We start from the raw sequence: 24,986 nt of genomic DNA on the forward strand, positions 1-24,986 counted from the left end.
ACTCCCTTAAGTGAGTGTGTGGCAGCACACAGGGAAGCTGTCATCAGAGGCTTTCTCCCCCTACAGCCCAGAAATTCTCTTTCTGCCCCCCTTCCCCAAAAGGAGCTCTGCTTTACTGCAAAGCCACTGGGAGACAGGCGTTATGATGGCTTGGGGGGGGGGGGGGGGGGGGGGGTGAGTGAAGAGAGGCTTGAGGACGTGAGGGAGGGCAGAAGCAATCGGCGGCGGTTTTGATTGTCATGTAGACAACAAGAAATAAGAGCCAGAAGCAAAAGAGTGAGGAAAGAGCTGGAAGTATGTGGTGATTTTGGAGGGGTTAGAGAGAGTCAGCTACAAAGGATGGCATGTAAGGCCCCAGAGAGAGTGGGGACGGATAAGGTGGGGATGGGGAGCTCACGGTGGCGGTGGTGGTGGTGAGGGTGAGGTTGGAGGGTGAAAAGAAGCAGGGAAGGAGCGAGTGATGGAGGGCGATGCAGAGCGAGGCAGTGGGAGAGCAGGGCAGAGTGTGTTTAATTGGCTTTGCAGGCTGGAAGGACAGAGATCCAGAGCACAGCACGCTGCTGTCACACTCTATTACAGCCACTGGCCACATAATGAGAGCCCGCGCAATCAGCTCCCCACAGACCAGTCCCTCAAGCCACACACACACACACACACACACACACACACAAACGCACACTGTGGACTACTCAATAGAAAACTATCACACACATTCCTTGCCCACCCACCTGCCTATGTTCTCCGATGCCAACTTAAACACATGCACACATATAGAGGTGTGGAGTAGGAGGAGTTTTTTTGGGCATCCAGGGTGACAGAAGTAAAAGTTAAGATTATTTTTAGCTTAGACAGTGTTAGGTGCAGTTGAAGCACTTGGTATTGTAGGGTTTAGAGCCATATATCATGGTAAAGTGACAGAAAAAAACTAGTGATGCATGATATTGGACTTTTTTGCCTATATCCGATATGCCGATATATGCCAATAATCGATACCGATATCAATATATCCACTTTTTTCCCCACCTACTTTTAGTGATCATCAAATCTCATCAAGCAATCAATATCATATTAGGCATGCATACTCGTCATTCATTGTGCAAAATAAGAGAATCGAAGTTGGGTGATTCTTATAGTTCCTTTTAAAGCCAATATTGCCAGATATCGATGACGTACCAATATTATCAGCATGTTGGCCGATTCCAACAGTTCATTTTAAAGCCAATATGGGCTGATACTGATGACGAGACAATATTATCATGCATCTATAGAAAAAGACATAATTTCCAAATGGCAACCTCTAAAGGTAAAAAATGAAGCCAACACAGAAGTGCAAAAACCTGCAGTTCCTCTAATGGCCTCTTAAGGCTGACTCCTAAAGTGAATCAATCCTCATAGGCCCCCATGTTACAATGCTCGACTTTACAGCAGAATAAACATGTCTACAGCCTGGTACAGAAAACAGTTTTGGTCTGTATAGCTAATTTCAACATTCATGATGACTGAGCCAGGGATGAATTTTTATACAACCCACCCATTTAATTTTTATTAAGTTATGCATAATTAAGGGTGTGGACCCTTTGAGTAACAGGCTGTTTGTGAGGTATCACCACAGCCTTTAGGCATTTTCTGACCAAACACTTCTGGGGACTCCCTGAGAGGAACTGATCACTGTGGGGCTCCCCTGAGAACTTTGCACCGCTAATAGGAACACTGAAGTGACAGCAGTTGTTACAGCAATGTCACTTTTGCGTTATGGAGTCAAAATCATGTTCAGTATGGTCTGGATGTCACTGTCAGCACATATGTCTGTGATTTCTTCCCTTTTTTTTGTTATGAACTGTTGTTTGTGTTTTTATGTTGTTGGTTGTTTACAAAGCGCTTGCTGGTGCTGCATTGGCTGGGTTCGACCAATAAATGTACACTTTAATCACTCATGGTTCCTCTTGTGCTGGGAGGTACCTACTCTTAAAACAGCAGCTTATAAAGTTCCTCAAAACAGCTTTTTATGAATCATTCCTAGTTCTCGCTGTGCAGACACAACAAACAGACACTCGCTCCTGTTAGGATGGCAGTGGCAAAAATGCCAAATTGGAGGCTTTAAAACAGGAGTCCACAACAACAACAATGGCTTCATTCATTGTTGTAGTACAGTCTTTGATAATTTCTCAGAAATAAATTTGTAATGATGTTAACTGACAATTTAGACTGACTGATGACCATAACGTAAACCAGTGGTACTGCTGAATTATCCAGTCTGTCTTTGTTGTGGAACCTTGAGAACATCATCATCAAAACTTTAAATATGAATTTACAGTGAGGTTAAAAAAATACTTCTTCAGCTAATCCCACTTCACAGCCCCACACACAAAGAGTCACAGTTAATATATAGAAGGGCACATGCTTGTGTCGACAGTAAGCCACCACATAAGTTAAGCTTGTCCACACTCACATGCCTGCCATGTCCACACAAACTGTCGATGTGGATATCTGGTTGGGGGAGAAGTGTTAGATGGAGACTCCTTGCACTTAACCCTCTCCTTAGCTTCCTAGCTTCCCCCTCACACTCTTGCTCTTTTTACCCTCACACCTGCTCCCTGTTTCACACTCCACCTTTCTCTCTAACACTCTGTCTCGTCCTCACACTCCATCTCTGACTTGCTAACTCTTGCTGATCTCTTGTCACCTTCCCACGGAGCTTTCTGTATCGCACTTTTTCTGCATCCTCCAGGATTTGACCTCCAGGTCACTGAGGAAAAATGAATGGTGTTGAGCACTAGGCTGCTTTTCAGGGCTCTGACTAAGATGTACTTTCTTTGGACTTGTCAAAATTGATGTGTTAACTTTTAAAATGAATTGCAAATATTTATCGTAACAAACATCTTTTAAAAAATGTTCCAGCAGGAATGTTATCCACAATTGGGGAGAAATTAACAACATCGACAATCGGTTGTTTGCGTGTTTCCCTGGTGTTAGCATGTAGCTTCATTTAGCAGTGTAGGCTATAATGTAGTAGCCTGTCTTTAGCAGATGACTATGTAAAGAAATCTTTCACAAGCCAACGTCCCCTTGTAGTCAAAGTAAAGAAAGCGTTAGAAGGAGAGTATTCAGGACAGTCAGGGATTATTCTATGGCCACCTTTAATATGAACATCCCACTTTGTTACATTACATATATATAAAACAGAAAATAAGGAAAAGCACAATAGTTGCAGAGAGCCATGTTCCTCCCTGTTATCCAAGACTAGATTAAATGAATCACCTCAACTACGTTCATGGCTTAAAAACTGCCGTTTGTTAGATCAGCCAGCAGAAAGACTTGGGGCTGAAATAAAAAAAAATAGTTTAAAATCTATCACTGTTGAAAATGTTTGCCCTGTGCGGCAGACACCGAGTGCAAGATGAAGTCTGAAAAGAAAATAAAGCTTGGAGGGGAGACTGACAGGCCAATAGGAAGAGGAGACAAAGGGAGAGAGGAGAAAAGTGGAGTGTAAGGAGTGGAGAAGGAGTGTGAGAGTTTAGATCAATAAGTTCTCAGCTGGCCAGAGGTGTCCTCTGTAGTGCGAGCGGGTGCTGTGTAGCATGACTGGCAGCTCTATAGGGAAGCTGTCACCTTCTACTGAGTGCTCTCTCTTTCCACTCATCTTCACAAACATCTCGGAGCACATTGATCCCCTCTTGCCTTTTTTTTTTTAAACCCTCTTTTTGTTGCTTGTTCTACAGTACAGTGTGTTCCGCTGTCCAGAGAATGTAAGTTCAGCTCAAGTTGACAAGTCTGAAGGGGTTTTGTTGTTGGATATGATGAACACATGTAAATACAACAAGTTGGAGTCAACAAAGGTGAGCTAAGAGTGAGAGATAAACTAAAATTGGTGCAGTAGATTTGGGTTTAGCCGGTGCCTACCAACCAAGAGAGCCTCGTACTTCAGCCAGAATGAATGATGAGGTTCTGATGTAAACCATGAATAAATGTATGAATACATAAATTAATAAGGACTTGTGGGAAGAGAGGGAAGCTCAGGCATTAGCAATTTAGTGGAAGCTGTGTTTGGGGGCTAACTATTAACCCTGCCTTTTCTGATGCTTAATTATTTATTTGATTAACTTGAGGAGACTCAGGCAGAGAGGCAGAAAAGTTAACAAGAAGACTAAAATCTTTGTCGTTTTACTTCAGCTTTACACTCTTAATTGCTTATTCCCACAGAACCTACTTATGTGAGCCAACTCAACCTTGTAGACCCAGAGTTAGCAAGAAATGTGGCAAAATATTGTTTTTAAGTTCAGATTTTGTTGCAGTTAAAACGATTTCCGACTGTTTTAAGATGCACCTTATAGTATGGCTTACATTATGATCACACTGTATGTTGCTGCAGAGGTTTTTCAGTCTCTAAAATCTGATTTGACAAAGCACATGTGTTAAAACGGATTCGACTGAGAGTGTGTGTGCATCCTTTTGTTAAAACGTGTTTGTCTGTCTGTATCTGCTAGTGTGTGACTGACAGACATGTAACCCCAGCTGTAAAGGTGAGCTCCAGGTCTGCGGGGTAAATTCTCCACAGACAAACAGAAGTGTGGCTCATATCCTGCAGAGCCATCACTAGTCATTTGTGCATCGCTCTTTTGCTCCCAGCTGTGCTCTCCTCTTCCCTGCCTCTATCCCTCTCTGTGTTCCCAATGTCATATTTCACCCCGAGTCACATTGTGTCCTCCTAACTCCAATGTCAGAGCTCGCTGTGGGATCCACCAACACCCCCGACTCTCCCCCAGCACTTTGTTCAAACCAGCAGTGCCTGTAACATTTACAGCCAAGGTGTCAACACATGGTGGTCCAGGTTTTTATAAACACCAGTTGCAGGTAGATGTAGTTAAACACTGCATCATGTGAGCCACTAAACTCCAGGAGTGTTTGGCAAACAGATGAAGCAGCTGCCACTTTGTTCTCTGTGTATTTACCTGCAGGAAACATTAAAATTTTTGTAGGGGAAAAACTTGTATTTACCCTTCCTACTTTGCTTCCTTTTTTTCTGGTCAAAAGCAAAACTAATCTGCGTCTTGAAATCTGGCTTCCTCGGTGTTCAGGCTTTATAATTGACGGCTGTTTTCTGGAGTCGATGTGTCTGGGTTGACTATCAGATTTGTGTGATTCAGTGCAGAGTGGGAGCATGTAAACGGCAGTTAAGTAGTTTGCTTGATGAATATGGCAGATCTGAGACAGACATCAATCCTCAAGTTCAGCTTGTTATCTGCTGGTGGAGAGGCAGCCCAGCAAGGAATATAATCAGCAACGCGAATATAAAGCAATTCAAGCTCCTTTAATTGCATTATATTAAACAAATTAGATCACTCATCCAAGTGCAAAGTGCTTTCTTGTACGATATTAATTACTAAAAAAAGAGCTGTGACAAAAGTTAAGGATGATAAATAATGTCAGAGCTGAGATTTCACTGCTTGGCTGTCTGTTATTTATCCTCATTAACTCTTCCATCTAGGCATCGGGGCTTTAATGTGGAACATTAATATTCATATATGCTAAGTGTTTACAGTCACTCTGAGAAGAGGCACGACTCACATCTAGGTCTCTCTCATCTTTGTGCAGATTGTGCCGGCTCTCCTCTCCACAGTGATGAAGGACACTCAGCTTTAACCTGCAGTGTGAGAGTTTAGGTTGTGGTGAAAGACTGTGACTGCACTTGTACCTTCTCGCCGAGGAGAAGCATCTCCTCATCGGGCTCACTGTAAACACTTTAGTGTTGCTAGTGCAGAGACGTGTATAAACACAACATGGCTGTCAAAAAGTGTCTCTGAAAAGGAAAAACACTCTTGGGTTTTGGTTGATGATGGGTCATTTTTGCTACCATTCAACAGATTTTTAAAAAGTTTCCATCGCTATGCCGAGGTGTCTGCAGAGTTGGTGTACAGACGACTACGCTGTAACTTTAGTGCTCTTATTAGCTACACTAAAATACAGCTATCGCCCACACAGCTTATGCAATCTCCACATGAGCTGTAACAGGTCAGCTTGAAGCAGTTTTTCTGCCTTTGTGGAGTGAGTGATGATTGTCAATAGTGAAGACAGTTTATACAGTAGCAGGTCAAAGAGCAGCTCGCTATGGAAGTGCAACATATTGGCTGCACAAAATGAGAATCACCTTAGACATAAGAGTAGAACCTGGTTTTAAAAGTTAATAGACGAAGCATATAGCGTATAAATCACTCACTATACTTGTTTGGTTGTTTTTAGGGATAGGGTTGAATTGGACATTGTTGGTAACTTGAGCCTGTAAAACTCTTAGAACATTATGAAAATAATTTAATTTGACTTTACCTCTACAGTGTAGCTACTGTATGGCAACACCTTAACACAGAAGAGTTATTCAGGCTTCTTTTGTCAATAAAGATCTTTGTGAAACTTCAAATGCTGTGAGGAGAAAACCCAAGTTACTAAGGGTTTCCCATGACAACAGTACAGTGTTGCAGTATTCAAGATTGATCTTGGTCTCAAGACTTCTTTTTGAAGGTCTCCAACAAAGAAAATTCAGGCTATTATTTCGACTGATCAAAACCACGACGGAGGGGATATCATTCAATTGCCTGTGCTAAAAAGGAGTGTTGAATAAAGATGGTTGAATTTATTTCAACTCGTTAGTGTTTGTTTGTATTTGTTTGTTCATAGAAAACAAAGGAAAATGTCACCTGTGCTGTTTTATCAGGCCATCTCTCATGGTAGACTTTACATACACATACAGTGGTGGAAAAAAGTTTTCGGACACCCCATGCATTTGTGAAATATTGCATTAAGAATCACTCTTAGGTCTTCAAGTGCAATTTCTTTTAGTACAGTCACAGCCAAAATACTAAATAAATCCTAAAAAAGCCATTAAAAACTTAAAATTGATTGGTTCCATAAAAATACATAAGAAATTTTGAGTATTGGGTCATTTTGGTACCAGTGATGAAGGTCGTTCTTTTTATTAAAAGACACAATTTTTGTTGCCAAGCTTCGTGTCTACATAAAGCCAGCACATTTGAAAGTTCTTCAGACACAAAAATGGCTAAAACAAGGAACCTAACGCAGGAAACACGCCTGAAGATAAAGATTCTCAGCCAGGAAGGGTACAGCTGCCGCCAGATAGCCAGGAAGTGCAGATGCAGTCCTTCAGCAGTTGGATGCACTCTGCAGAAATACAGACGAACCAACAGCTTGGAAGACAAACCAAGATCTGGGCATCCAAGGGTTTCTTCAGCAAGAAATGACCGCATCCTGATCCGCATGTGCAGGCAAAACCGCCGAATGACATCACAGGAGCTTCAGCAGCAGTGGTCAAACCAAACTGGTGTCCAGTGTTCCACCCGCACTGTACGTGGCCGACTTTTAGATCATGGCTTAAGGTCCTACAAGGCTATCAAGAAGCCCCTGATCAATGAGAGACAGAGGTTAGCCCAGCATCGTTGGGCCCAGGCACACAAGAACTGGACAGCCAGGAATTGGAAGAAGATTTTGTGGTCAGATGAGTCCAGTTTCCAGCTTTATCTTCCTCCTACTAATGTGAGGGTACGCAGAAGGCCAGGCGAAGCATTATCTCCAGCATGTACAGTACCTACTGTCAAGCATGGTGGAGGCAGTATCATGGTTTGGGGATGCATGAGTGCTGCTGGTGTTGGTCATCTCACTGTCTGTGATGACACATTGAACTCTACAAAGTATTGTACCATTCTCGAAACCCACATGCTCCCTTCTGCGCGTGCACTGTTCCGTCGAGGTAAAAACTGGATGTTTCAACAAGATAATGCCCCTTGCCACACATCCAAGGCCAGTAGAACTTGGCTGCAGGAGCACAGTATCCAGGTCTTAGAGTGGCCAGCTCAATCCCCGGACATGAGCCCCATTGTGGTGGATTATCAAAAGGTCTGTTTCAAAGCATACACCAAAGAATTTAGAAGAATTAAAAGTAGTAATTCAAGAAGAATGGGACAAGATTACCCCTCAACAGTGTGAAAGGCTCGTGGGGAACAGGCCAGCCAGGATTAGAGCTCTACTACGTGCCAGTGGCAGGACTACTAAATATTAATTTGATGATGTGATGGTTTATTTATTTTTTGTTCAGTTTTGAACACATTCTCTGTTATTTGTTGACTTTGATACCGACAATGTTGAGAACTGACATATTGAAACTGTCAAGAATTTAGTTTTGTTAGTTTTTCTTGTAAACAATAAACAAAAAAATATAATTTGTATTTGTTTGTATCTGTCTAATGCAGCCACACCTTTTGAAACACAAAAAAGATTATATATATTCATGATAATATTTGAGATTGTGTAAAATTTTAAGGGTGTCCAAAAACTTTTTTCCACCACTGTATATACAGTATATGGCAATAAGAGGAATCTTCATGTGTTTTCTGTGGGTGTTTTTATGGGGAATGCAGATCTTTCAAATCAGTTTAAAGAGTGCCTGGTTTGCACGTTCCACATTTTATTGTAAGTGTATCATGCAGTTTGGGACCTCCAAAGTCGTGGTCTTGACTCGGTCTTGATACACTCTGGTCTCTGGTTTAGGTGGTCTTGACTACAACACTAAGTCAGTGGCATAAGGTAGTTACAACGGGCCCCAGTGTAAGCTATTATGACAGACCCTATGGTGCAGTAGTTACTTGTTTTGTGCCTGAACTAGCTTTTTCCTTTTTCGGGGAAATGGGGGGTGATGGGCGTGAGCAAGTAACAAAACATGTAGCTCAGCGTGTGACGTAAACAGTGACATGGGAGGGAAGCCACGGCTAGTCAGTCCTTAAGTTGGCCCGTCCTTCACCATCCCCGTCACTTGATGATTAATGGCCTCTTCGTTTGCGAGGACAAGGAGGGCACGCAATTCCTTGTCTCCCCAGTTGCTCATCTTTACAGTGTCCGTCAGGTTTGCGTTTCCCTCTTGCTACTAGCTGCTCGCTAATTCCTGCTATCAGCTGTTTACTGTTTATCCACCACCAGTGGCTCGCACATGTGGCGTCATCAACAGCCCCTCCCGTTGCGGAAGGCCACCTCGTTCTGTTTAAACCAAAAAGGTTCCGCCAATATGACTACCCTACGTGGCGGAAAATTGGGTGCCTCGGACCAACTTGCCAATCCAGCTCTGTGTGTCTAAATGCTCGCAGCTTCCCGGCAAAACGGCCCAACATTCACCAAAAATCTGGCAGTGTAAAAGGGGCTTTATTGTCACACGATCGAATAGAGACTTGACATTGGATAACACTAACATATATTACCCAGAAATCATCATTGCATATATATGTGACAAAAATACCAATGGAAATTGTAAGGTTTTTTTATACTGTAGTTTATTTATAGTTTATGGAGAGTAGTAACATATTTTGTTATACATTGCTACTGGCTCTTTTACAAAAGAAAATGGGATGAGATGGGTTTTCCTTTTCAGAGGCGCATATAGTAAATAGCAAATGGACTTTTTCTTTGAACACAGTCATATTTCTAAAGTAGCACTCCAAATCACTCATAAGGGCCTGTTTTCTGCCCAACATATAGTCAAAGGGCCCACTCTCTCTATGGGCCCCCTCATCCCATTGGCCCCAGTGCGACCACCCTGCCTGCATTGTCCAGGTTTACGCCCCTGGTATTAGACAAATTAGAACTTCACTCATCCCAAAAAGGGAATTTGTGCAAAAGATGGGATGATAAATATTATATATAAAAAGGACACATCTGCTTTGTTTAACTGCGAAGAGATTAAAACTGCTTAAACTTAGAATTTCAAGTAATAGAAATTCTTCTAGTAAAGAAGATATGTGTTTGTGGATTTTTACAATGTAGTAGCCCATCTATATGAAATACTTTCTACTTCTAATCACCTACTTGGTGTCTGGAATTGGATGTTTTAGCCACACTCTTCTTATTTTAACGGTTGCAGTCTGAGTTAGAGTGTGCAGTAAGTCAAAGCCAGAGTGAGATAATAATGTGACTGTGGGCATGTTTTCCTTTTCATACACAAAGTATGCACTTTACAGGAGACGGCATGGCAGAAACATCTTCAGGGTTGAGTGAGGTGTGCGCACAAATATAAGTGCATGGTACTTAGATGGAGGTCAGACTCAAATCAGATTCAGTTGCAAACACTCACAACAGTTATTTCAGTTTATTTCAATAGCAGCAGACATTGGACTGGAAGGTCCTGACAAACTAACGGCTGACTTCTGTCTCCTCTATACACACACACACACACACACAAAGAAAAACTGTATTTGTGCATGTTTAGTCGCCTCTCACCTTCCCAGACACCTCCAGCAGCAACGCCAGTGGCGAGCAGGCTGAAGTGTTTTGTGAGGTTGGCCTTTGTCATATGTCACACTCTGCCCTTTCCTTTCACACACTTTTTGTCCAGGCAAAGCAACATGTCCAGACTATGTGTGTGTGTGTGTGTGTGTGTGTATGTGTTGAATAGTTGTGTGCACCAAGGTCTGTACAATTACATTTCTACCAAGGCACATCGAATCACTGACAGCAATGAATGATTTTGGGAAGGCATTGAAAATATCCCATAGCTACTTTTGAATCTTGTCAAATCATACTCCACATTTTCTGAGGCAACAGAAATGGCACCATCGCTGTGAGCCCCCATGCTGCTTCCCTGCCAGCTCTGAGAGTTTGATGAGTGGGTACTCAGGGAGAGAGGCAAACAGTTTGTTTGATGGGTAAAGAGCCAACAGCCTGGTGCAGCCATGAGGGATCTAACCTGCATCACATGGAGTCTTGTAACGAAATATCAAATAGACTTTGCACGATCGAAATTGTGTTAAAGTTTCAGTGTGTAGGATTTAGGGGGATACAGTGGCAGAAATGGAATAAGAAATAATAAGTAAAAACATCTGAAAATAATTGTTGTGTTCTCCTTACCTTGGAATTAGCTATTTATATCTATAAAGGTTGCTGGTCCTCAGACATGGAGTGCGCCATGTTGTACCGTCATGTTTCTACACAAGTCCAGAACGGACAAACCAAACACTGGCTCTAGGTAGGGCCATTTCTGTCTTTGCGTCGGCCGCTGTAGTTAGCAGCCCCTTTGCGATGAGAGCATGGAAAAAACCCAGATTTTTACACTTGCTTTATTCAGTGTTTTTACTGGTTTAAATCACAAGGTCCATTTATTTTGGAGAGGAGGATACCACCGCAGATAACTCAACTCCCATTGAAAACTCATGAAGTTATCAGCAGCGCCGGCCATGGCTTAGGTAGTATAGGCGCATGGTAAGGGCCTCATCTTCCACAGGGGGCGTCACAAATGGGTTAAGGAAAACAAAATCTTTTACTACTTTTTTTACTAATACTATAAGTACTAAAATTTTGAAATATTACATAAAGCCACAACAACATAACTACATAGCAAAGCCTTTTTTTCTGGGTGCCTGCCGCCCTCCTTGGCTCGTTACACTTTACCTGCTCTCTGGGGGAGATGGGCAAGTTATCTGACGTCAGGTGAACCCTGAAAAACGTTGTATCTTATCAGGTCAAAACGACAAAAGCGCTCTGGTGCCCTCTCACCTACCACGACACTACTGAGAGGACTGTATGTGGAGAGAAAGAACTTGAAAAAAACAACAAGGCCACATGAAACCTGCAGGATAAAAGCTAGTTATCGTTACCTCTAAGCAGCCGTTGCCTGCAACAAACAGCTCATGGAGGTTGCATTGATTTACTTTGTTGGGCGTTCCAGCCCTTTTCAGTAAAAAATGATTATATGGCGATGGTAAATTATAATGTTCTCAGGGTGTGTTCAATGTAATCTTATAAAATGTAGCTTTCGGAGAGACATTTGAATAAATCCAGCTGTTAAAAGGAGAACTTTTTTGATGTTTTCACAGCAATATAAAACAGATATTACAGACGAAATTATGATGTATTATATATAGTAAAAAGGCTTTTTGCTGTTTTTTTAAAAGATTTTTATCAATGTGAAAGAAGGTTAGGTTAAAGATTGTTTCATAAATGTGTATTAGTGATTTTTTCCTCAAAGGTAGTGTGATGAAGCACTGAATGGCTTTTTGGTAATAAACGTGCAGTACTTTTACTGTTGAGTATTTATATATGTGTTAGGGCTACCACTGATTATCGGGGAAAAAAAAGGTGAGCACACGTTAGCAGGTGCTCATTGCAGACAGGCCAAACAGCAAAGAAGAAGCATTGATATGTAGCATGAAACTGTTTAATTCAATGTTTTTCCAGGTTTTGGTCACTTTGTCTGTTTGTTGTGGAGAGAAAGAGACCTCTGCAGATAATTCGGCTCCCTCACCGCATACAGTAGTACATGTTTTGTGGAGTTTTTTTCACTGTGTCTAGAGGTTTTTAAAAAGTCTTAAATTCAATGTTACAACAATAAGGCCTTAAAAGTCATTAAATATTCTTAAATTTGAATTTGTGAGGTCTTAACTACTACATTCACAAATACTAACAATTGATCTAATTTCATTTATCCATTTTGAATCTCTTCTTGTGAAAATGAGTCAAACGTTCCTATATTTCTAATGTTTCGAATCTTTAAAAAACTATAATACTGTCATTTTACTTCATACTTGCACTTACTTATCAGCAAAATATAGACTGCCTTAACTCACTCTGATAACTATATTCCCACATAACACCTCTGCACGAGACAACATATATACTGTACTACTTGCCTGCAATGCTTACCTGCGATGCTTAAATAAGTAAAACATGATTTGTCCAAAAGTGTCCTAAATTTGGTTAAAAGGTGTCTTCAATGGGTCTTAAAAAGCATTACATATTAACTGTCTGATACCCGTAGACACCCTGTTTTTGTGTCTAGAAATTTGGTAACCCCTGTCACTGCAGACAATTCATACATCTCCTCTTTCTGTCCTCTGGTTTGTTCAATGTAATTTGCTTCATTTGCTATTGAAACTGTCAAGAATGACACAGATGTTGACTGTTTCCAGTCTGAAGGAACGGAGGCCAATCACCAGAGTTCTGCTAAAATGTTAAAATGTCACACTCCAGCAGAAATTCCTCTCAAGGCAATTTTGTGTTACTCTGGAAAAAAAAATGCTGCAGCTGGAATTTTAAAAACACCGTTGATAACACACTTCTCTGCATGATGTTGTTTTTCCTGTGAAAATGATAATTAATGGCTCGAAATTATTTAGCGTTAATTTCCTGAAATTTAAATTGCGCCGTAACAGAGTGAAGTTTTCTGCAGAGCCAGCTAATGTCATTTTCTTGTTTTCTTAAAGACATGATGGAAGTTTTCTCTGCCCTCCATCCTCCAGTTAAAGTCTTGATCTGTTTTTATTTCTTCTTTTTTTCCACACTGTGTGCCTTCACTTTCTTTAATGCCTCAGAATGAGATGAAAGCCCAGTGCAATTAGGCTTCTTATCGTTTTAATTAAGAAAGCCATTCGGCCATATCTGCCTCCGACGCCATAACACATAATGGCAGAGAGTCTCTGATGCCTGAAGTTGTGTTTGTGTGTGTGTGTGTGTGTGTGTGTGTGTGTGTGTGTATATGTATGTACCGTGTGTATGTGTACAAGCCTGTGTGTATGCGTGCGTCCTAGTAACACAGTTCCCAACAATCTCTCTCCCGCCCTTCTTTCCTCTTTTATCAGTCCGTGTTCTCCAATCACTATTCCCACTTGTGCCTCTCTCCAAACATGCTGTTCTTTCCCTCGTTATTTCCTCCTCCTCAAAGAGACAAGGTCAAAGAGTCCTGTATAAGTACTTCAAACTCAATTCAAGTATGTTGTCTGAGTGTTTCTTTTCAACCCTTTTGTCAAACACTGCCTCAATTATGCTGATTCCTTCCCGCCGCTTAAACATTTGCAGCCAAATGGACCAAATTTATGGTATTTTATTAGTTTCAGCTCATGCATACACACACACAGGACACACTAACAGATTATCAGTGTGCATGTAAACTGCTATTTCTCCACATCTATTTGCATAAGATGTAACCAAATTATTCCTACAGTTTGTTTTCTTTTTCCCCCTCATCCAAAAGAGGAGGAGAAAAGGGGGAAACTGTAACTACCCTGTTAGTGGTGTTAACACCCAACCAGGCTCCTCTTCTCCCTCCCTCTGCTCTCTCCCCCTCTCCCTCCATCCTCCCCCTCCTCCCCTGTTACCCTGGCCTATCAGTGCGGAGCAGTGGTCTGTGAAGAAATTCCCAATATCTAAATTTACACACTGTATCAATCTTGTTTAATAGACTGGAAAGCTTACAGCCGCCGTGGCAAGCCGGCAGAGAGGGCAGCGGTGATAAATTGTCGGTGTGCAGGCGACAGCCGCCCGTGATGTATAATGAAATATTTATGATTTATCCCAGCTAATAAACTGAAATGAAGTGCGTGATGTATGGGAACAGATGGGCCCTCTATTGATGCTGAAGCGGAGAGGCAAGAGGGGGGAAGAAGAGACAGGGAAAATAGGTGGAGAGAAGGAAACAGGAGATGTGATGAGAGATGCTCCAGAAGAAAAAAATAGAGGACAAGGATGAAACCAAGAATAAAAAAATAAAAAAAACATAGCTGTGTGTGTTTGGCTGACACTGAAAAAGTGGACGGGAAATACAAGATGGATAGAGGGATACAGGGTTAGAGTAGAGAACAAATGAGATTAAATGATGGAGTAGTGGAGAGATGGAAGATGGCAGTAAAAACAGACCACCATCAAAATACAATTCTTCTCCAAAAATGCTTCATCGTGTTGATTTCAGGTGAGGCAGAGCCAGTCCTTCTCTGTTAATGATACCATATTTCAAGTATGGACTTTGTCCTGCTGTATTGTGTGCAACACAACAGATTAACCTGGTGGAAGTGCTCCTAACAGGGCAGTACTCAGGATTAAGGTAAAGGAATGAGCCCAGAGTCTCCCAGTGTAACCCTGCACCTCTCCTAAGAAATAAAGGAATATATAATTACAGACATTGACAGTTTGGGAGATACACTAGTTAGATAAGAAGATTCACCCCACAGTAAGTGTATTACACAAAATCCTTCAGTGATTATCAACCAAAAATGTTTTTTAAAGTAATTTTCTTTGTATTTATCCAAATCTCATCTCCCTGCACCGTGGTCTTAGTGTCCCTCCACAAGGCCAGGTATTGAATTCTAGTTGAAAATCCAGTTTTTAAATTCCTTTTTTTTTTCATTTATTTCAAATTATTGTTTGGTGTTTAAAGAAAAGGTCTAAAGAGCATCTTTATCGGAGACCTGTTACGCTCATTTTCAGGTTCATACTTGTATTTTGGGTTTCTGTTAGAACTTTTTTACATGCTTCTATGTTCAAAAAAACACTTGAGACTGTCTGTGCTGTAACACCTGTATTATCCTCTGTGTCTGAAACACTCATGTTAGCATCTATCTTTTTAAGCCCTCCTCCCGAAAAAGCCCAGTTTGTTCTGATTAGTCAGCATTTCCGGGTTTTCCAGGGCTTTCGTTCCCCAGCGTCTGACTGTAACGGAGTATATCAACACTTTTTACAATGTAAAATCACCGGTAAAATCTTCTGAATCAAAATCATCACAACTGGATATGTTCCAGCAGGAATATGATCCAAAATCAGGGAGATATTAGTAATGTCAGCAACGAAAATTGCATATTTGTTGATGCTAGCATGTAGCAACATGTAGCAGTGTAGTCTACATAATGTAAACACTTGCAGTGTCTGAAGCAGATGACCAAGTACAGAAATTCGTCACGATCTGATGTCATCTTGTCTTAAAAGTAGAAAAAAAATGTTAGAAATAGAGTATTTGGAGCGGTCTGACGCCTGAGGTTTTGGCTCACAGGGACTACTTTTACAAATGTTTATGTCATCATTTGAAACTTTGACCATGTTAATTTAGAACATCCTACATTATAACATTATATATAATAAGGAAAAGCACAGGTTTCCTCAAACCAAAATATTGTGGCAGTAATTAAATAAAATGTATGGAGTGCGCAGGTTTAGCAATATGCCTTAAAACTTGACTTGAAAACTGAAACTGAAACATAAACTCCATCCTGCAGATGAACGTTTTTTTCACTTATAATGTAGCAACAGACACGGCCCCTATCCCTGACCTTTGTTGACCTCTTAGTACACCGCCTTGATGCAGCACTCCAACCTTAACTACTGTGTCCACTTAACCTCATCACAGCGTCACACACACATACACACGCACACACACACATCCATCCTCCCCTCGGTCCCAGCTGTGGACACACCACCTGTAATAATCCAGAAGGACACCTTCCTGTTCCTCCTTTTCCTCTCTGCGCTCCTTCCCTCCTCTGTCCATTTTTCTCCCCCTCCGTCTCTCTCCACTCATCCATACTGACCCATTTCCTCTGCTCGTCATCCCCAGGCCCAGCTGAGCCCCACATCCCACATACTGTACTCATCCTCTCCCACACCTGTCCCCCAGACACCTAGCTATGTGTGTGTGTGTGTGTGTGTGTGTGTGTGTGTGTGTGTGTGTCTGGAGGATGATGTGGGGGGATCCTTAACACTCATCCATTCACTGCACTCTGACTTTCTCTGTCACAAACACACATTAACAGATTTTTCTCCACAAAGCTTAAAGTTGTGTTTTTTTGGCTACAAGAAAACACTCAGCAACTGAAAGAAAGAAAATGCAATAATTAGGAGAAAATGCTAATAACCTGCTGATTGTGCACCATAAATGTAACTAAAAACAGTAAATGGTCAATTTGCAGCTTGTTTTTGCTGCAAATGTTAGTTCTTTTTTTTTTGTGCCAACGGCAATGTTGGTCTTTCAGTGTGTTGGTGGGTCGGTTGGTCCATCTCTGCATTTGGTTGAACTGAAATATGTAATGGACTGCTTGCCTTGAAGAGTAGTACCAATATCCATAAAGTCCAGACGATGATTTCTAATGATTTTGGTGATTCCCTGAGCTTTCCTGCAGCAACAGCAGTAGCCATTTAGTGCATGTTAGCATTTCGCTCAGAACGCCACTGTGTTTAAATACAGACACAGAGCAGCTAGTGAGGCTGTAGACTCTTCCTCTTGTTTAAAAATACAAAACACCAATCAGGTCACAGATTTTTTTCTGATCAATCCATCCGCTTTTTTACCTGATCATAATAAACCAAAAAAAAAGTTCCTTTCCTTTCTTAAATCACCTGTACTCTCTTTCTCCTTGTATGGACACGTCTTTTAGGAGACACAGCGGTCTATAGAGACGGTGTGTATTGGATCATGGGGCGCACCAGCGTTGACATCATCAAGAGCGGTGGCTACAAGATCAGTGCACTTGAGGTGGAGCGTCAGCTGCTGGGTCATCCAGACATCATAGGTAAGAGTGCTGCACTGGTCTCAGCGTGTATGTAGATAGACTGGGATGCATTTTTAATTGTCTTGGCTCTGGAGCACATTGAAGTAAAGTTAAAGTGTCAAGGAATTTAAGGTTGTTCATATCCAAATTAGGTCAACACTTACAGGACTTTCAGCCCCTTGTAAATAGACAATATAATCTCAGAATTTAGGACAGTGCAGCAGGACAATGATTCTAAACATACAGAAAAGATGTTGACGTGGAGATGACATGTTGTGACATGTTGATGACATGTTGTGTCAACTCCAAAACTTTAATCCGTCATAAAAGTTTTCATAACAGGTTCCATTTTTGGCATTTTTTTCACATCCATCCAAAAGCCTTTAGACAGTTGTTTGATCAAGAAGCAGTGAAGAAAATGTGGTGTAACCTGCGGGACAAATATAACCGCGACAAGAGAGAGAGAGGAATAGGGAAGAAGTGGATGGCCGACCAGCAAGAAAAAGAAGCAGAGGCATTGTTGTTCTCGAAATCTTTCACGACAAAGAGAAGGTAGCATCGGTTTCAGTTTAGTTTAGTTTACTTAAGACTTGACAGTGCAAATTAAAAATGCCAGAATAAGCCAAGAGGCTGTTTTTCATCTGTAGTCCCTTGGCCAAGATGTTACACAAGGCTACCTAAAATACAACAAAGCACCATAAAAAAACAAAAAACAACAATATATAAAACCAAAATGAAACAAAAAAGGGCCACAAAGTTTAAAAGATGTCCTTTGAGCACACCAACAAGAACAGGACATGCAAATTCAATTTAAAAAGTAGAAAAGTGGTGAAGAAAGTTCAGTGATGGAAAAAATTATTTTAACTTGATTTTATATTGCATCAACTCTGCCTCAGGTTTTAACATATTTGATGATCATTACATTCTTCTGACTAAAAAGTGAGTGTAATGCAGCAGAGTGTAATGGCCACACGGTATTATATCTTAACTCAGGTAGCTGCAGTGCCAAACGCAAGACATGGGCAGAGTGGCGACAACCAGGGAGGTAACTCCAGTGGAGAGAAGAAAGGGAGCAAATGTGTACAATTTGCCTCATTTTATGAATTTTTCACAACAAATAGAACAATAAAATGACATGCAGAGGTCTAACTACTTGAGCACTGCACTGCAAAATGATAAAATTTGAGTTTTTTAACTGAACAGCATGTCTGCCTTGTGTGATTTTTAATCTGCAGATGTGGCTGTGATCGGGGCCCCAGATGCCATTTGGGGTCAGAAAGTCACTGCAGTTGTGCAGCTGAAGAACGGGCAGAGTATGACCCTGGCAGAGTTGAAGACCTGGGCGAGGTACTGTGACTTTCAGATAGATAATCTGTCTGTTGGTTAGCTCTCTAATGACATTTGAGTGTTGTGTGTATCCGTGTTTTTGAAGTGATGTGAAAGCATGCCACACATTGATAATAGATTACTAACTGACCTTTGTAGGCATGCTGTTATTATTTTCTCTGTGGAGTGGGAAAGATGCTTGCAATAATCCTGCATCCCTCAGTCGAAGGTTGTGTTCAGACTGAGCAGCAGCCTCTGGGGCTGAAATTGAAGCCAGTGGAGAAGTGCAAAAAACTGCCCTTTCTTGAATGGCCACGTGAGGCTGGCTCCAAAAGTGAGTCAATCCTCATAGACACCGATGTTAAAATACCCACCTTTACACCATTAACATGTTTACAGCCCGGAACAAAAAACTGTTTTGTTCTTTATAGCTAACCTCCTCCTTCATGGGTGAATTTTATATAGCTCGCCCTTTTTAATGTCATTTAGGCTTAAAGTTATGCATAATAAAGCTGAGTGACAGGCTGTCTGCAATACGTCAACACACTATGAGGCAGATACAACCCTCTTCCAAAGCTCCACCCTCTCGTTGGAATATGGTCATCTCAGGTCACTTCTGGCTACAAAAATCCAAGATGGCAACAGCCAAAATGCTGAACTTAAGGCTTCAAACCAAGTCCACAAACAGACACAGACACAGGATTACTCTGCAAAAAAGTTTTATCTGGCTCAACTTTTGCAGCGGTCCAAGTTCACTTTCCTGGTAGAAGTAAAGTTTATAATTACTTTGTAAAATTCTTTCTCATAGTTTTGTAAACTTTGCAGCAGCAGGTGGTTTCCAACTTATACTGCCAGTGTAGACTGTGGCTTGAATAACTTACAACCAATCCACCATCCTGAATTCACCAACAGAAAAAACAACAACACAAAAAGATCCCCATATCCTGTTATTGCAAAGGAGTGTTGACCCTGCCTCGGTTGAACCTTATTGCGCTGATTCAAGAAGGCTACTTCCACATCTCTTTGTCAGTCTTGTGGTAAACAAATGAAGGCTTCTAATGCAGACTCTGCAGTTCAGCACACACATCCCCAGTGACCCGCCCCCGAGTCCTCAGATCAATAGGAAGGGATGTGAGAGAAAGAGAGGCCAGAGATGGACTAATGAGGAGATGAAAAAGAGGAAGATGTGGAGGAAGTGAACAAATGATTGTTACGGAGGGCTTTGTCTTACGTGCTAACAGTTTTTTTTTTTGTCCTGCCCTTTCTAAATGTCAGGAGAGTTTATTTTGTCTAACGCAGAAAGTCGGTGGTGACTTGCAGCCCTTCGCTTTGGAGTGACTGAAGGCACTTTTTAAAATTTTCCACCCTCTCTACGTATAATTTTGTCTAATTCATTTGTCTGCTTTTTTCTTTACTTTCCCACCATCTGTTTTGTCTCCTACACTAACTCTACTACCCACCACTATCATTTATTCACATCTCTGAATTCTGTATGAGTGCATTTTGTATGTGTGTGTCACGGCTGTGGTCCCCATATGGTGTGGGGGTTTTTTAGATCCTACTGCTGTGGCCTGCTGGTCCAGCATGGTGGATTTCTGCGACTGCTTGTGACCCAGGTTAACACACACTTGCACACACATACACACACACACTCTTACACACAGTGTTTGCAGCCAGGGGTGCTGCCAGCGGACAGGCAGTGCCAGCACACAGCCCTCTGCTGAGGCCAGGGTGTAGGGGAGAGAGGGAGAGGGAGATAAAATGAGACATAAACAAGTAGATGGATGCTCACTCTTCAGTGCCCTGGCTTCAGCTGTCAGTCTGAATTTCTATCACACCCTGTGCGCCGCACACTGCCTCGAACACACACACGCACGCACAAACACACCGCCCCAGAGAAATTGGTGACACGAGCAAGCCCCATTACAGAGATGTGTATGTATGCACATATACTCACTCACACTTTACTCACTGAGTCAGAGAGACGGAGACATCTGCTGAAAGGAGTGTTTGATGGCAGCAGTATGAGTCATTATGCTCACTCGCACCACAAGCATGCACACAGGAACACACACACATACACACACTCGGGCACAAACAAACAAACAAACTAGGTTAGAAGATAATAGAAAAGCTCCAGGCTTCAAGACTTGACGTAACAGCCATGCACTCAAAACCGAAAAAATAAAACACTTTTAATTATCCCAGCCTTCTGTTTTTCTTTTTATTATTTGTTTTTTTTTAATTTTTTTTTTATTTCATCTCACAGTGATTATATTGTTTTGTACGAAGGGAATTGTCTGTGTCTGGAAGGCGAATTGTGGATATTAGGGAGGAGAGCTGCAGAGTGTATGAAGGACATTTCTTTTCTTATCTCGACTACTCTGCCACGGGGGCTAGCCTTTGTTTTGCAATTGTTTTCTGTTTTTTTTGTTATTGTTTTTTTTCTCCCCGTTGTTGCATATGTGTGCGTGTGCATATTCTCGCCCATGTGTGCACACTGATCAGTGTTGTGTGTGTGTATCGTTGTGCATGGCTGTCTGTGTTTATCTCCCTCTCTGCAGTAAACAGTCTTCAGTGTATTAACATCAGTGTTTATTGTAGGGAGCACATGGTGCCTTACACCATCCCCTCAGGCCTGGTGCTGGTGGAGGAGATGCCGAGGAATCAGATGGGCAAGGTCAACAAGAAGGACCTCCTGCGACACTTCTTCCCATGACTGGACCACGTTGATATGTATGACAACACACAGGATCCTGGTTAAAGAATTGCAGATGTCCTGACTGTCCCCATCTGGTCCTTAGATCAGACAAGTGTGCAGAGGAAACACAAAGTAATGGAAAAACACCTCATGGAAAATGACTTAACCTCTGAGGTAACTTAATCACAACTACGAACACTGCTCCGAAGGTAATTCTGTTACACTGAATGCCAATTATGCCAAGCATTGTTTATCAGTTACTGTGTAAGGCAGGTCTGGAAATCATCACTTTGATACGTAACTTATTGAGACAATATGTAACAGCACTCCACCAAGAGGACACAGAATGTGTTCCTGACTTTATTTATCATGAAGATCTCAACATTATCAGAAGTAGCATCAAAAATAGTGGTAAAAATTTAAACTAACCAACATGGATGTGACAGACATATCATATCTTAGATGCTGCCAAGTACTGTTAATTGGTGTGCAACATATGACCCACTTATGTAGGGTTTGCAGTTGTAGTGGTCCCTCAATTCTGTAATACAAACTGAATGCAAGTTTGGAATATGTGGTATGTTCACACTGGAAACATAACAGAATTATAATGCTAAACAGTCAGTATGCTGACTAAAAAACTTTGAGTGTGCTCTTAATGGACACTTTTGTCCCGCAGCGTAAAGAACAAAGTAAAAGCAGATTTTAGTGAGTTGACTGTCACTTGACAGCCACTGGTATTGTAAAGATTTATATACAGTACACACCTCGTACAACTGATATGTAGTAATGACTGTATATAAAGATGGACAAAGCATCTCCACTTCCCACTGTACAAAAATGAAGCCAAAATACCCCGGATACGGCCACTACCATCTTGCACAGGTGACATCATCTCTGTGGTATTGAGTTCTCTTCTTGTCGTTGAATCGCCCGCGGTGTCGCTGATTGCGAGCACGCCGACGGACACACACAGCTATCAGTCATGATGTCATCCCCATTTCTATGGCATCAAGTAACTGACAAAAACCACACTTACTGGCAAAATGAACTCTTGAACACACAACAGCATAAGAACTACCTTAAATGAAAGAAACCATCTTTGGGAAACTTTATTTAACGTGTACTTCAATATTTTAGCTTGGCCTATGTCCTGTCTGCTAACATGGAGGTGGCGGGCTTTATGAGCTATACTGCAGCCAGCCACCAGAGGGCAATCAAGCTGTTTTGACTTCACTTTAAGGGACCTGTCATGTCATTCATTTCTATTATACAGTCTATGGCAGTGGTTTCCAACTGGTCCGGCTACGGGGTCCAGGTTTCTCCTTAGTAATTAGCTCAAGGTCCACACAATTAAATATATTCAGCGTCATAATTAGTAGCTGTCCGTTAGTCCCTCTCTCTGCAGCAGGAAACGGCACTTCAAAATGAAAGCTCTGTACCGCAAATTCACTGTACTTCAGAATATAGTGTGTGTTTTTTAAAAACTTGATAAATTTGCAAGTCCATTGCACACTCACAGTGGACCTGCAACCCAATTTTGGACTGCAACCCACCAGTTGGGAACCACTGGTCTATGGTAAGTAGTATAGAAGTGGGACTAAACATGTGATATAGGTACTTCAAAGTCAGTATCTCTATTTTTGGAATGTCTGCATCCAGAAGAATTACAGGACCGATCGTTCAAAGTGCCTTAGTGAGACGGGATCAGGTAGTTTAGTCTGCTTTAATGAATAATTGCATGCACCATGAACTGGACTCAACTGTTCCATTAGAAACACTTCAACACAGCAGCTCATACTGCTGAAGAGTGCTTTGAGTACTCTTACTGGAATATTCAGATTTTTTAAATTGTGTGATCAGAGAATACAGAATGACTTTAGATCGTAGAGAGGTGTGGTGTCTAGAATCATGGTTAATTACACCCACGCTAAAATGACAAATGTGGTGGCAGAACAGGAGACATGACGAACTTTGAATTATGATCAGTGAGAACACAGTGTTAATATGAAGTCTCAGCATTGTACACACACACTGATGCACTTGAAATAACAGATAATGTTTATCTGAAAATTAAAAAAGTTTTACAAAATAGAAATAAAAAAGTGTTTTGGAGTTATTTTTGTTTGCGACTTCTTCATAAACCACAGTGTTGTCACACTTGTTTTCTCTGTGCATGTGTGTGCGTGTCTGTGCAGCTGCGGTTACACAGGTGCGATGAGAGCCTGAAGGTGGATTCTCCAGCAAGGCACAACACCACAGCTGGATGCCCCGCACTCCATCTGACTAACCCTCTCGCTCTGCTCGCTCTTCTCACCTCTCATCCTTTCTCATCTCCATTTCTCCAATACTTCACCTCTTCTGTCTTCATCACAAGTCAAAACAGATTGCAGTGGCACCGGGACCAACTTGACTGTGAAGACTCCTTTTGAATGAGCCCTGGCGTGCTGCCAGAATAGCAGAGAGCGCGTGAAGAGATGAAAGAAAAGGCACAGAGAAGAGAAAAAATATAAAGCAGGACTGTCAGAGAGACTGGAGCCTTAACAAGAGCTGGCTCGAGAAAGTTGATAGAAGGGGATGACAGAAATGATGTCGAAAGAAGTCAGCGTAGGGTTTTGAGCAAGTGATATGTAAAGGATTTGGAGATAAAGAAGAAAGGCAGTAAAATACGGTTGAGATAAACAGTCATGATGAACAGCCAGAGAAGTGAAGATGGAAAGAAACACAAGTGCAACCCCCAGCCGATACAACCTCCTGTCCACACACACATACACACACTTGTCCGCCCACAGTCACCAGAGACCTGATTAAGAGAGCAGAGCTATCGATCTGTGGGCTGGCAGGCTAGGATGGATGAGCAGGCAGGGCTGCAAGAGCACCAGAGGACAGCTTCAGTGCCCCCAAAGCCCCCCGCCGCCCCACCCAACCACCCACGCCAGAGCTGGGATTCGGCCAGGGCCAGGGGCAGGAAGGCTGGGGCTGCCACGCCGAGGCTGCGGCTAACAGCAGAGGGTCAAAATCAAAACTGAAGTAGAGCTAGTGTGCAGTAATAGATACACTCTATTGTAGGTGTGTGTGTGTTTAGAGGGGCACTCAGGACTGGTTCCAGTGCCTCTCTGGTGCACGAAAGGGGGGAGGGGAAGCTGGTGGTTATTCCCTGGACTCAAGCTTGATGGAGTACTCGTGCCCTTGAACTACATCCACCTCCCTCTCTCTCACACACACACACACACACACACACACATTCAAACACTCTCTGCCTGTGTTTGCTGGAGCGTGGTGGAAGAGGTTGTCTGCAGATGTCTGCTTATTGGGCCCCAGGGTCCTGGAGGGTGGTGGGTTATGGGGGACACCGGTGAGGTTGTTTATGTGTTTGAGACACTTGGAGACATTGAGCAGAATGGCAAAGGTTTAAAAGAAGCAGGTGATGTGAAAACGAGATGACGGGAGCGTTTATAATGTCTGTTGTTTTTTAGCGTCATTGCTTTGTCACAGTTTCACTTGCAGTGTAAGCCTGCCCACATGATAATACTTATTTACTTTCCTAGACTAGTTCAGCTTCTTTATTACATCAAACACACTGATTGAATGTCAGTTCATGCAATCATTGATTCATTTTCTCTACCCGCTTTACAGAGTCGTGTCCCAGCGTAGGCTACACCTGG

At 42.0% G+C, this 24,986-nt stretch overlaps 1 protein-coding gene across 5 annotated transcripts in view; it reads left to right on the top strand.

Moving 5' to 3' along the window:
- Positions 1-23,426, top strand: part of acsf3 (acyl-CoA synthetase family member 3) — a 45,751-nt gene extending 22,325 nt beyond the window's left edge. For 3 of the 5 annotated variants that reach the window (XM_033631832.2, XM_078175057.1, XM_078175056.1), the window contains exons 8-10: positions 17,181-17,315; positions 18,530-18,641; positions 21,225-23,426. In XM_033631832.2, the coding sequence (XP_033487723.1) occupies positions 17,181-17,315; positions 18,530-18,641; positions 21,225-21,339 (362 nt within the window). In that variant the 3' untranslated portion in view covers positions 21,340-23,426. Of the gene's footprint in view, positions 1-5,592; positions 6,629-17,180; positions 17,316-18,529; positions 18,642-21,224 lie in introns of those variants that run through there. The other 2 variants (XR_013493356.1, XM_078175061.1) reach the window with 2 other exon arrangements.
- The last annotated feature ends 1,560 nt before the right edge of the window (positions 23,427-24,986 follow it).

This window comes from Epinephelus lanceolatus, chromosome 2 (genome assembly GCF_041903045.1).
Source record: "Epinephelus lanceolatus isolate andai-2023 chromosome 2, ASM4190304v1, whole genome shotgun sequence".
Taxonomy (NCBI): domain Eukaryota; kingdom Metazoa; phylum Chordata; class Actinopteri; order Perciformes; family Serranidae; genus Epinephelus; species Epinephelus lanceolatus.